The following is a 13,394-nucleotide window of genomic DNA, read 5'->3' as shown; positions in this document are numbered from 1 at the left end:
GTCCGTCTGCTTTTCTTGTCCGGGACATAACTTTGTAACTCTGCTTTGCCTAATTTTAGAGTTATAGCCCCTTGTTAATTTTTACACTTTGAGCTTTGTTAGGGATATAACTCTGACACTATAAGAGTTATCAACATGAAACTTTGTAGGTAGATAGATCTCATTGGGTAGAAGTGCAGTGCAAAAGAACCATAACTCTGCTTTGCCTACTTTTGGAGTTATTGCCCTTTGTCCATTTTTACACTTTGAACATTGTCCAGGACATAATTCTGGAAGCATCATATATATGAACAAGACAGTTTGTAAATAGATAAATCTCATTGGGTAGATGTGCTGCAGTGCAGTGTCTGAGAACCGTATATCTACCTTGCCTTTTGGAGTTATAGCCCATTGTTTAATTTACATTTTGAACTTTGTCCGGGACATAACTCTGACACTATAAGAGATATGAACAAGAAACTTTGTAGGTAGATAGATATCATTGGGTAGACTAGCAGTGCAAAGAAAGGTAACTCTGTCCTGCCAAAATTTGGAATTATTGCACTTTGAACTTTGTCCGGGACATAACTCGAAACTACAAGAGGTATACTTTTCTGTGTCCAAAACCTATTTGGGGAGCATCACCCAGTTCAACTGGTTCTTGTTTGTAAATCTGCTGTATTCATCTAGGTTTATATTTAGTTCTTAGATATTTTCTCTATGTGATCTGTATGTATAGACCTAATGTGTTCCTATTTATCATGTTAATGTTAATGTATTTCTGTTTATTCACATAGATTTATATTTAATTCTTAGATATTGCTGTAAGAGTCCTTTATATGTTTTATATGCATATAACTAATGTATTCCTATGAGTATTTATGTGTTTCTGATGTGTTCCCATTATAGTGTTCCCATTAAGGTTCCCACCGTTTAATTAGGTAAATGTCCTTAAGTGTAAATATTTTTCATATGTGTTCTCTATATATATTTGATTTATTGCTGTAACTAAATGTGTGTGTGTGTTTTTTCATTGTCATATTAATTCTTTCAGTTTTAAAGACATTAAGCAAAAATGTCGTAATTATTAAGATGTCTGCTTGTCCACCTAGGGATCAAGGGTTTGAGCCCTTCAGAGTTTAAGGCCATGTTTTCACAAGTTACACCAGTCCTGGTTTTTTTCAGTGATTCTGATAAGACTTCACTACAGGAAATCATCTGTTTACAAGTGATATGATATCCAATAAACTCAAATTGCTTATTTTAATTACATAATCGATATAGGTTATGTATATTGAAAAAAAGATATCAATTTGCATGTTATGATAAGGTTTGTAATTGCTAAAATTCTTGAACCAGTAACAATATACATTATGTAAACTATAAACTGATACAGTTATGGTACAAGAATTGGCATATACCCATATTGTTATCATCAAATCAAAATTATCATTGTTTTGGTTCATGCCTGGCTTGTCCCATTAATAAGAAATGTTTTATATCAAATTTATATGCATTGAATATTATATTACGTATGACATGATTTTAAACACCACATGAAAGTTTATAAAAGGAAATACTATATGACATATCACATGGATTTTAAGACATGAAAGTTTATAATGAAAGGTTTATATTTGATACATGTGACATGATTCAGAACACCACATGAAAGTTTATGAAGGAAATACTATGTTTTTGTCATGTCACATGGATTTTAAGACATGAAAGTTTATAAAAGAATGTTTATGTTTGATAATTGTGACAGGAATATAAATAATGTAAATTAAAGGATGAATATGTATCACTAGTGACATTGTGTTTTAAAATGCTTTCATGAAAATGTCTTCACAATTAATGTTTGGAATGATTTGAAACAGAAGTATTTTTATGTAACTGAAATTTGAATAGCACATAATGTATTGCTACAAGTTACATTAAATACCATGAATATGCTAATTTAGTCATGTTCATGAATATTAATCATGATAATATGTCAGTGTGAATTGATTTGCATAATATAAAGAATATATCAAACAAAATATACGGACAGTATTTGTAAAAAGATAATAAAAAGATATAAACATAATGTATAAAAAACAAAACTCAATTGCTGGTTGAATGGTACAAACATGAATTTCAGGGATTGATAAAGCGTTGTTTCAGGTTATAGATATTTCCTGGGGGCGGGGGTTACTTAGTTATTCAATATAAATATTGATCATTTTTGAAAATCTGAATAAGGAACAATTAATTTATATGTACATATAACACTGAGATAGATATTGAATTAATAAAAACTGCAATATGTTATCAGAATGTCTCTTCAGAGGGGGATAAAGTACCTCATACAGGGGATTATTTCTCAAGGCTTCTCATCAATTATCATCATAATAATAGCATTGATAAACTGGCTGGAATTGTTGGAATGTCATTTACTTAGACTTTCAATATATTAATATGATGTAGAAATACAGAATAATTTCTGCAAAAGTGCAATTTTCTGATGGTGAAAATAATGTATCAGAACACTATATGGATAAAGAAATTATATACTTGTTATAAAAATAATTTACAAAAACAAAGAAAAACATGGGAAAAAACATGGCTGAAGCAAACATTATAATTTATATGAATGCAGTGTATTATAACAATAACACATAAAACAGCAATGGCTCTTAATATTTGAATGAAAACCAGTTGAAGACTAGATATTATATAAGTGTAAGTAGACAGTATAATGATGTCAGATTGGTACACTAATGTTATTCTACAATACCAGGAGGAGGAGAGGAGAATTGCTCTCGTTATGGCACGTAAAGAGGAAGAGAAGAAGAAAGAAATGAATAAACTCTCCGTAATGAAGGTAAAAAAATAAATAACTTTTTATATAAAAATTAATATCTAGTTTTGTTTAAAGTTGCATTCCATATGTCTTTGCATGCATAATTATGTTAGTATTGCTTATCTTTAGCTCACCTGAATATGTGTAGGTGACCTATTGTGATTGGCTTTTGTCTGACGTTCTTTTTTATATGCCCGAAAGGGCATATTATGTTATACCCCCTGGCGTCCGTCCGTTGGTCCGTCCGTCCGTTAGCAATTTGGTTTCCGGAGCATAACTTAAGTTCCATTTGGCCCACAATATTCAAACTTCATAGGAAGATTGTCAATATTGGGTAGAAGACCCCTATTGATTTTGGGGTCAAAAGGTCAAATGTCAAGGTCACAATTGCCTTAAAACTGAAAACAGTTTCCAGAGCATAATTTAAGTTCCATTTGACCCACAATATTCAAACTTCATAGGATTATTGTCCATATTGGGTAGAAGACCCCTATTGATTTTGGGGTCACTAGATCAAAGGTCAAGGTCACTATTAGTATTACCTTAATACTGAAAACAGTTTCCGGACCATAACTTAAGTTCCATTTGACCCACAATATTTAAACTTCATAGGATGATTGTCCATATTGGGTAGAAGAATCCTATTGATTTTGGGGTCAAAAGGTCAAAGGTCAAGGTCTCTATTACCTTTAAAATGAAAACGGTTTCCGGAGCATAACTTAAGTTCCATTTGACCCACAATATTCAAACTTAATAGGATGATTGTCCATATTAGGTAGAAGACCCCTATTGATTCTGGAGTCACAAGGTCAAAGGTTAAGGTCACTCTTACCTTAATACTGAAAACAGTTTCCGGAGCATAACTTAAGTTCCATTATGCCCACAATATTCAAACTTCTTAGGATGATTGTCCACATTAGGAAGAAGACACCTATTGGTTATGGGGTCACAAGGTCAAAGGTCAAGGTCACTATTACCTTAAAACTGAAAACAGTTTCCGCTCAATAAGTTAAGTATTAATCAACCTACAGCTGTAAAATTTTATAGGATGAACAGCTAATTCCCATGTCTTACAAATGCTTCATCCTTACTAAAAAAAAAACACTTTCGGGCATATAATGCTCGGCCTAGCGGTGCTCTTGTTAAAAATTTTATTAAACAATGCCTCCTTTTAATTCTGGGGCCAATTCTGAGGAAACTTTACAGCATTTACCCTAGGATGGTCCTGTGATAAGAAAGCTTCAACCTTCCTGCCTTTTTTAGCAAGATGGCCACCAGAGCTGAAAATTGAAAAACTTTTATACAAAATATCTTCTAAACCCTGGAAAAGATTTTGATGAAACTTGATAGGAAAGATCTTTAGGAATCCTTCACTTTATCTACATTCTTTCCAGTCTGCTGAACATGATGCCCTCCAGAGCTAAAAGTTGAAATAAATTTTTAACAACATCTTAATCTCTGGGTAGGTTTTCATGAAAGTCAGCAAGAATGACCATGCAAAAAATGCTAAAATCATTCTGGTCTGCTGTACAAGATGGCCCTCAGACAGAAAAATTGAAAAACCTGTAATCGACATCTCCTTGGCAGATTTTGACAAAGCATTTTTTCATTTTGATAACTAAGAAATAATAAAAACTTTGCAAAGCATATGAAATGTTCCTTTGAATTTCTAATCTGTTATTATTGCAAATATATTTGTCTAAAAGAGTAGAATTGTCTTGTGACATTTTCTGTATGTTACACTGCTTCTCAAATATCGGATAAGAAATGATATTAATTTCTTTTGTGATGTGAATTTGTCTGCAAGTTTTGGTATTTATGCACATTATATATAGTTTTCACAATTGTATGACACTAATTTCACTGCTCATTTACATTAGTATCTACTTCAAATTAGTCTGTACATATGTTCTTTCACATCCAGGCCAGCCTGATTTAATCTCTGTTAGTTACTTAATGTTACTGAAATCATAAGTTACATATGGACTGTTCAGAATTGTAAGCAGAGCAGATTCACTGTAAAAATTCTGCTGGGTAAAGGGTCAAGGCCTTTTATATTTTAAAATAAGATTAAGTTAAGTCTTTGCTTCAATTCTTTGAAACTAACACCAAGATAAGTATTTTCATAATAAAACAGTACATTACATTTTGTTATGTTAAAGGTTTACATGCAGCCTTTTATTGGTAAAACATTAGGACAAAAGGTACAGTGGCTGCACTTAATGTTGCTGTCAATGTGCTGCCATAGCTTGTACAGTGTTGTTCTTGTTGTTATTGAATTGTCTATAAGTAAATCATGTTGTCTTTTAGAAGTTCAAATGTACAGTGTTGTCATCATTGTGTTAATGTTCCTATTTGTAATGCAATGTCTAGATTTTCTTCCTCCTAGTTATATATAAGATATAAATTATATAATTTAAACATTGACCAATACTACCTCAATAATATGAATTGAATTGTTCCACAATAATTTGTAACAATAATCATTATTATCTAGACAGGAGACTTTTGGTTACAACCTGATTGGCTCTTACCTTATATTGAAGGTGTAACACACCTGTGTTGTTAGAAACTGTTCAATAACAAGTTATGATTAGCCTCTAGCTACCCTGAAAATATGCACATCAAGCCCATGTAAAGTTTCATGTTGTATTTTATTAGTCATCATAATTCAGTTATAGGGATTGTTTAGATTTAAGTATATACAATGTAAGGCCAAAATGTTACAAGTACAATTTAAACTTATAATTTAAGGAAGCCATACTGCTATCTTGCAGCCAGTTTGTGCTGAAATAATGCATCCATAGTCTACCTCCATAATGCATTTATCAGTTTACCAGTGTTGTACACATTACAATCATACCAAGCTTGTCATAGCAGGAGCTGGTTTTTAAGCTGCTTTGTCTGGCAGATTTTTGTTTGTCAAATAAAACTTTGTTTGAAAATGTTTAATGAGCCTACTGCTTTATGATTTTATGTATCATGGTTTGCAGCAAACTAGTTTTTCAACATTCCTTTTTATTTTAAAGATTCTTTCAACAGTGGTAAAAATATACTTGATAATGTTTAAAAAAAGCTTGTTTATTTTGTTAAAAGCTTGTTAGTTTTACCATGTTCAGCTGAAGACAATTCTGACATTATCTTTAATAAACCCAACCAAAAAATTACATATCATAAAATTGTTTTCTGTCAACCTTCCCTCATGAAGTTAGTTAATAGCACTTTGAATTTTGAAGTAAAGCTTTTATAAAACAAATGTTTTTCTGACCATAAAAGACACTTGCTTCCATAACTAATAGGTTACAGTCTATAGAAAAGTTTCGTATGAATAATCACTTTCAAATAACTGATGGAAACTTATCTTGAAAACTTGTGACATTGCACATACATAAAGTATCCTTGAAAAACATCTATTGTTTACTTGATTTAAAAAGTAAATTTGACGAGAAGACAACAACATTTTGTACTTTTTTTATGATTTTCATAAATGTATGACAATGTTTTTTTGTTGTTTTTTTATTTTGGGAAATACAGACTCTCAATTCATTTACAAGCCCTGTCACATTTTCCAATGATTTGGTAATTATATAAACAGTAGTAGATTGTGCCATTTGATGGAAAATCATGAGAAACAAAAAGCATTAAAAGAATTTCAGTATAAAAGTTCATAAATTTTACTAACTGTTGATGATAAGCCCAAATCTTGTTATGAATTGTGAGATACAGACCACAGAGCTGTCTTTTGTTGATATTTTCCATCATTTGGAACAATGTTTTATTTTTAAAATATGCATTCTAGTAAAATACATAGAAAACTATTGGTCTAATTGTAACCTAGTAATGAGTATATGATGAATATATTAAAAAAAACACCCAGGCTATCAGTACTAAGGAGTAGTGAAGATATTCCATCCATCAACTTAACTTTTTCTAGCATTATTTCTTTTTCACTTCTTTTTTTTTCACCTCTAAGCATTGGCTGAAATTTTTACAGCTGTATGCACTATTAGAATTTGATTTCCGTACTCTGACCAAGTTCTGTACTCTCAGTTGTTGCTTTCAAGAGCCTGAAATGTCAGGAATGAGGTTTGTCCAAGCATCTACAAGTATTTGTTATCCCCTTCCAAAGGCGGAGGAGGGATATTGATTGGACATTATCTGTTAAATACCCAATTGGTTTGTGAGCTTCTTTCTGCAGTCAATAAGTTTATATGTAAAAAGATGATCACTGGTTTATGTAGAAAGTGGCTCATAAAGAACAATAATGTTGGTATGATTGTTTGTCTGTCATATAAGTGTCCTCTCCATAATTATTAAAATGCTAATAATTTAAAAGTTGTTAAATATGACAATGCTGGTGATGTGCGGAGCAAACAAACAGGTTGCAACCCAAAGTCAAGGGGACACTTGACTGTGTCAAATAGTAGAAAGTAACTATGTTCACATTTTGGGTCTGCTCCATAACTTTTAAATTGCTAAAATTTTGTTTAAAATAGCTTGGCACAAATGATCACAATTGTAACATCATGATATGCAGAGCACAACAGCCAGGTCACTCTGTAAAGGTCAAATGTTATAAAGTCCACATTTTGTGTCCTCATTGGGAAGGTTATAAAAAAACCTGGTACAAATATTTACAATTATGACAGAGCATTACACCCAGTTTGCTACTCCTAAGGTCAAGGTCATGCAAATATTAAAAAGTTCACATTTGTGTCTGTTCATAATTTATTGACTACCTTGTCCACATTTTTACTATGACAGGATGTGTGGAGTACAACATCCAGGTTATTTCCCAAAAGTCAAGGTTATGCATAGGAGGAAAAATTGTTCTGGTGGATAATTTTTAGAAGATTTTAAATTTACTTCATCTAATTAATCACTTATTTGATAACACAAACAATGTGCTTATAATGTGAATAGTGCACTGGCCAGGTTTGATAGCCATCATCAAGATTGGTTAAAGATTTAAAAAACAACAACAAACACTTTCCTGTCTGCTGCAGCAGAAAATATAGCTGCATGTCCTTCAAACAGCCTTGTTGATTTTATATAATTGTCATACAGGTATTATTTGAATAGCCTCCTATTTCTATTATATACATATTGTGCATATTGTATGCAAGTCTTTTGATAAAGCAAAGATTCCATGTCCTCATTAAATGATCAATTATCTGTTTGGAAAAAATATTACTGGGTATGTTGTATTTGGAAAACTATTTCAATACACAAATTATGTAATAATATCATTTCCTTTGTTTTAGCTGTAATAACTTTCAGTTGTACTGTTAAAAGAATGGCAGCTATGAAATAAAAGTTGATTATAACATGAAAAAATTCACCTGTTTAGTTGATGGATGAAATATCAGAGACAATCTACCTTGTGTTTTTCTTATATTGTGTGATATTTGCTTATTTAATATTTCCATCTCTAATTATGGTAATCCTCAGCTTCTTATTTAATATAATACAACATATCAGCTGTGGCTCATAAAATGAGCCGCGCCATGACAAAACCTGTCGCTTACAAACCCTATAACAAGTAGAGAAAGTGATAGCGAACAGCATGGATCCTGATCAGACTGCGCGGAAGCGCAGGCTGGTTTGGATCCATGCTGGTCGCAAACCCATTATGTTGTTTTTGTCATGATGTGGCTCATTAATCAAAATGTATGTATAACTAGGAAATACAAAAGTTTAAGCCTAAATAAAATTGATGTTGTATATAAGTTACTAATTACAAATTGGTTATTATATTGGAGTGATAACTAGAAGAAAGATCAGCAATATTTACACATCCTTCTGTTTTAATGTTTTAAGCATAAGCTGTAATAACAACAGACTGTGCCAATTGTATGGAGCAAAGTCTGTCAAAAATATATGACCATGCAGTACTGTTTGTTGCTCAAAAATCAGTTTCAAGCTTGACTATACGAAGAATAAATAGAACTATTGTTCTCACTCTGGTCAGCATGACATAGGCATTACACATTATTAGGTTTGTAAGGCAAGTTGTATTAAACTACTGAATGGAATATTCTGAAACTTGACACCATTGTTCTCTGTGATTATTCTAACATAATGGGCACAAGTCACCTAACTCTGATTTCTCTATTTTTACAGAGTTATGCCCCATTTCTTACTGTCAAGCACTGACAGCTCCGGTCTCCAATTTCAATTCCTTAAAGTTAACATCATTACACTGTCAGATTAACAGCTTTGTGTAATAATGACGGGAATGATTTCTCAAATAAAACAATTGCAATTATAGTCTTATAAGAAAATAACATTTAAAAAAAAATTCCAAGAAATTGTAAATCTTCAATAACTGACCAGCTAAAAATCTTCTGGTTTTTGGTCAGCTAGTCTTATACATGTAGTAATATATACTTTTTATATAGGATATATATATATGGTTGTCTATATTTGTGAAGGGATATCTGCATGTATAGAACTATATACAATATTGTATACGGTACATATTATGGGAAATCTGGAGTGTTTGCATGACTGTATGATTATAGACTGTAGAACCCCTCTTACATTAGAAAATAAAAAGCATTTTGAATGCATGTATAATCCATTAAGTCTTAGATCTTAACTTGTAATCACTTAATGTTGCGTGTTACTATTTCTATTTCAATTTTATATGTCATTATTTTGTTTAAATCTGAAGTTTGACATTCTTTTACAAAATTGTTCTGTGTTTATATGGTATAAATGTTAAAATGTTCAATAAAATAATGTACATGTATTATGTATTTGTTTCTATATTAGAACTTTTCAATAGTTTTATTTTTTCAGAACACTTCAATTCTGATTTTATTTACTTATTTCACTCCATTATAAGGATGGTCACTCATAAGACACGGACCAATTTTGTCCATGTATTCGAAGTCCGTGTGTAAGACTGACTTTATTTTGGTATCAATTATAGGAGAAGAGACGTCTTGCCATCAACAATGCAAAGAGACAGTGGGAGGTCATGCAGGGGTCACTTATACAAAAAACTTCAAAGATGACTCGTACCCCGGAACTATACGCAAACCATATCGGGTCAGTACCAAACTCGGAGGTTGTAACACCGGATAATGATGGTGAAGAGGAGAGTAGGGATGAGTCAGAGTCTCTAACAAGGTAACATTGTTATATTGTTTTGATTTGAATTGAAGATAGTTATTGAATACAGGGTTATTATAACTAACCATAGTGTTTCCTGTTTTATTGATGGACACTGATGGTTTTGTGGTTAAGTATCTGCCTCTAATGCAGTAGGTCATGTGTATGATTCTAAGCTGGATCATAATGAAAATTATTTTAAAATGATGAAAGCAATTGGTTTTCTGGATGATGGGCATGAAGGGGATAGATTCACAGACTAGTCCGCTAACTGTCAGTTATGTGACTGGCTGGGGTTTCATGTCAATGTATATTTTATGGTATGGGAGTGGAGACTTGATAGTTGTACTTACTGATACTATCCCTGGCCTATATAACTGAAAGGTAATTATTGTAAGGAAAATTATGAATTCATCACATACATAGGTGGTGGTGTTGGTAGTTTTCACTCTGGATCAGGGCAGTTAAAGCCACATTGAATTTACCGTCACATCATACCTGGGAAAGCAGTTGAGCAGTTTACCAGTACTAGTTGTCTCACTTTTGCAAGGAACTGAAACTACTGTACAAACTAGAGCAGAGGTACATGTACAGTGTGATTGACTGTAGAAAAGATTTCATGATCAGTCACAATGAAAGTGACATGCGCCATCCAGGAATCAAACCCGGGTAGCCTGATTCACACTCAAACTCTCTACCTATTGAGCTATCTGGACAGCTATAAACACACATACATATGATTTCTTTTTTTTTTTTCATACACATTTAACCTGTCAAATTGTTACAAAGATTTTTCTTCTGAGAACTTATGTGGAGAGTGTATGTGTTAATTAAGTCTTTATGATGGCAGACAACTTATGATTTCAGTAAACAAAGCAGTAGAGCTAACAGTCGTCCTGGGAGTGCACACAGTATGTCACTAGATGGTGGTGACTCCAGGGAGAGGCCGAGAACTGCTAGTCAACAACAGCGTCGACCAGAACCTAAACCTAGTGGCTTGTATAAAGAAACCATGATGTTTGGGTAATATATTGTTCCTGGATTATCAATATCATTTAATGTAATAGCATCACCTGTTTAGTTAATTATGGTCAAAACTCTGCTTTTAGACAATATGTGTCAGTGAGGAATTTTCTAAAAACAGCATGCCTCTAGATTCATGCTAATTTTCATGGAAGTAAAGAAAATGTTTTAAATACTTAAAAAATTGTCAGGCAAACAAATAAAATTGATTTAAGTACAAATAGCTTAAATTACCTTCAATGTGTCAAACTGTGCAGAAATGGTTTAAACAGGCACGCTGTTTATGAATGGCTTGAAAATTTTAATTGTAAATTGAGCACCATTTTGCATAGAATGTAAAGGATTATGTGCATTGTGAATTTTTTTTTCTTCGAGAATTCTTCATACATTTCTAAGGTTTAATATTTTCAAACTTTATTTGCTGTCTGGAAACCTGCAGTTTAAGCACAATGAGAATGTTTTTACAGACAGTATTAATGACTGTATTTAAAGGTATAATTTATGTTAATTTCTATATTTGCAGGACGGACAATAAAGCTTCCAACTTAAACAACCTTGCTGATTTAGAGGGTGATACATTAACTTTGTATGGACCTCCATCCCTGGAAGCCCTAGACAGAAACTGGGGCATGCAGGCAGCAGGGGCAGTAACTGTGATCATATTTAAATTTATAGACTTTGATGAAATTTGTAAACATCTGCAAAAAATTAGGACAAGATTTCCTGCAACACAGGTATGGTGAAAATTTTTAATTTAGCTATTTTTTGTTATAATTTTATTGTAAACAGATAAGTAAGGTACTGAGAAGAAATGTTTATTATCTAAAGATTTTTTACATTTGGATAACATGTTTCTTATATACATGTTCATTTGGTGACCTACATTGCCAGGTTTATGAATACTCGCAGATTGTTTCGGCCATTAGAACTTCAGATTTTAATTTCCAAATATTTCACATTTATTTTGCGATAAGTTTATAATTATGTAAGGTCTGTAACTCTTGATATAATTTTGTCTTATTGTATGTCCCTTTCTACAACAAATGACACAAGTATGTCACAGGCAACAGTATTTTGATGACACTATTATTTTCAGACATTGGTGTTCAGTTCTACAAATATCTGCAGTTTTACACAGTTGAATGCACTGACAAGTCTACGTAGATTAGATAATTTAATGATTGAACTTGAGGGTAACCCGGTTACAAGATATACACTCTGGAAAAGTTATCTTCTCTTCCGGCTTGCTCATTTTGCTCTGAAGAGAATAAATAATGTAGAGGTATGTTATCTCAGTGTTATTGCTGTTTTTCTGGGCTTAATTCAGCATAAGGCCGAATTTAAGCAAGCTATAACTTCAACAAGTTATTGAGAAAAACAATATAAATAAAAAGAATGATTGCATACGTTACTATGACAGTAATGTGGCAGAAAGTTTTTTGTGTAAATATGACAAAAAGATTTTTGTGGTAATGACAAGACTTGCTACAACTCATTCTAGGTTGTAAAGAAATTCTCTAGACTAAGCTCAAACTCAGATCTCAGGAATTTGATTGGTCAGAAACTGACACAGACTGTTCACTGATTAAGAAAAATCCTGAGATATCAGACAAGACTCAGAAAAAAGTTTTATATTGCCGGGGCCACTATCTTCTTATAATCATTATTGCTGTGAGGAAAAGAGCCCTATGAAGCATGTTTTGCAGTCTATGCCTTTCTATAATATGATATATGCCTAGGACAGATGTTTATGTTTTAGTGAGCTTGATACTTTGAGAGATAAACATGCTTTAACTAAATATTCCTTGAATTACTGCTTTTGATTTCTTGCCAAAAAGATAGCCAAAATTTGGCAAAACTTTAAAATTTACTGTTAATATGTCACCAACATTTGTTCTTATGGTATATATAACTTTGGGTGCCAACTCATTCACAACAATTACCAGATTTGATTTGAAATTTTTATTGGAACATTTGGGGAAAAAACAAATTTCAAAGTTATGATTCAATATTGCCTATTAAATGTGCACAATAAAATAAACACCCTGATAATATAATTAACATTTCATATTTACAGGTAACAGCTTCTGATGTTATGAATGCAGAGAAATTGTTCGGTGCCATATCAAATTTAACAACCACTCAACTACCTCAGACAAGACTTCTCTCATTGCTTGGGGAAACAAGGTGAGTTACAGTGTTTTACCTTATTTCAGTCTAAAAATAGTTTAGTATTGAACCATCCTAGTCGGCTTATCAGTGCAGACTAACTACAGAATCAAACTACAGTCCAACCCCGTTTAATCAAAGCATTAGCGACTGAAAATTTACCTCGAATAATTGATGGGTTTGAAAAATCGAAATCAGAATATTGTGATAGACGAAAATTACTGCACTTTGCCAATCATAGCAAAACTACCGTTTACAA

General features: G+C 32.3%; 1 protein-coding gene across 6 annotated transcripts in view; it reads left to right on the top strand.

Annotated features, from left to right (window-relative positions):
* The window catches only part of LOC132755176 (leucine-rich repeat-containing protein 49-like), a 75,962-nt gene that overhangs the window by 49,514 nt on the left and 13,054 nt on the right, over nt 1–13,394 (top strand). For 4 of the 6 annotated variants that reach the window (XM_060746381.1, XM_060746018.1, XM_060746246.1 and 1 more), the window contains 7 exons: nt 2,762–2,845; nt 6,359–6,403; nt 9,762–9,961; nt 10,811–10,966; nt 11,490–11,700; nt 12,063–12,248; nt 13,044–13,153. In XM_060746381.1, the coding sequence (XP_060602364.1) occupies nt 2,762–2,845; nt 6,359–6,403; nt 9,762–9,961; nt 10,811–10,966; nt 11,490–11,700; nt 12,063–12,248; nt 13,044–13,153 (992 nt within the window). Of the gene's footprint in view, nt 1–2,761; nt 2,846–4,986; nt 5,029–6,358; nt 6,404–9,761; nt 9,962–10,810; nt 10,967–11,489; nt 11,701–12,062; nt 12,249–13,043; nt 13,154–13,394 lie in introns of all 6 variants that reach the window. The other 2 variants (XM_060746097.1, XM_060746309.1) reach the window with 2 other exon arrangements.

The sequence above is a fragment of the Ruditapes philippinarum genome, unplaced genomic scaffold, assembly GCF_026571515.1.
Source record: "Ruditapes philippinarum isolate M1 unplaced genomic scaffold, ASM2657151v2 ctg2273_1_1_1_1, whole genome shotgun sequence".
NCBI lineage: Eukaryota > Metazoa > Mollusca > Bivalvia > Venerida > Veneridae > Ruditapes > Ruditapes philippinarum.
Note: the sequence above shows the minus strand (reverse complement) of the source record. Positions and strands in the feature narration are given on the sequence as shown.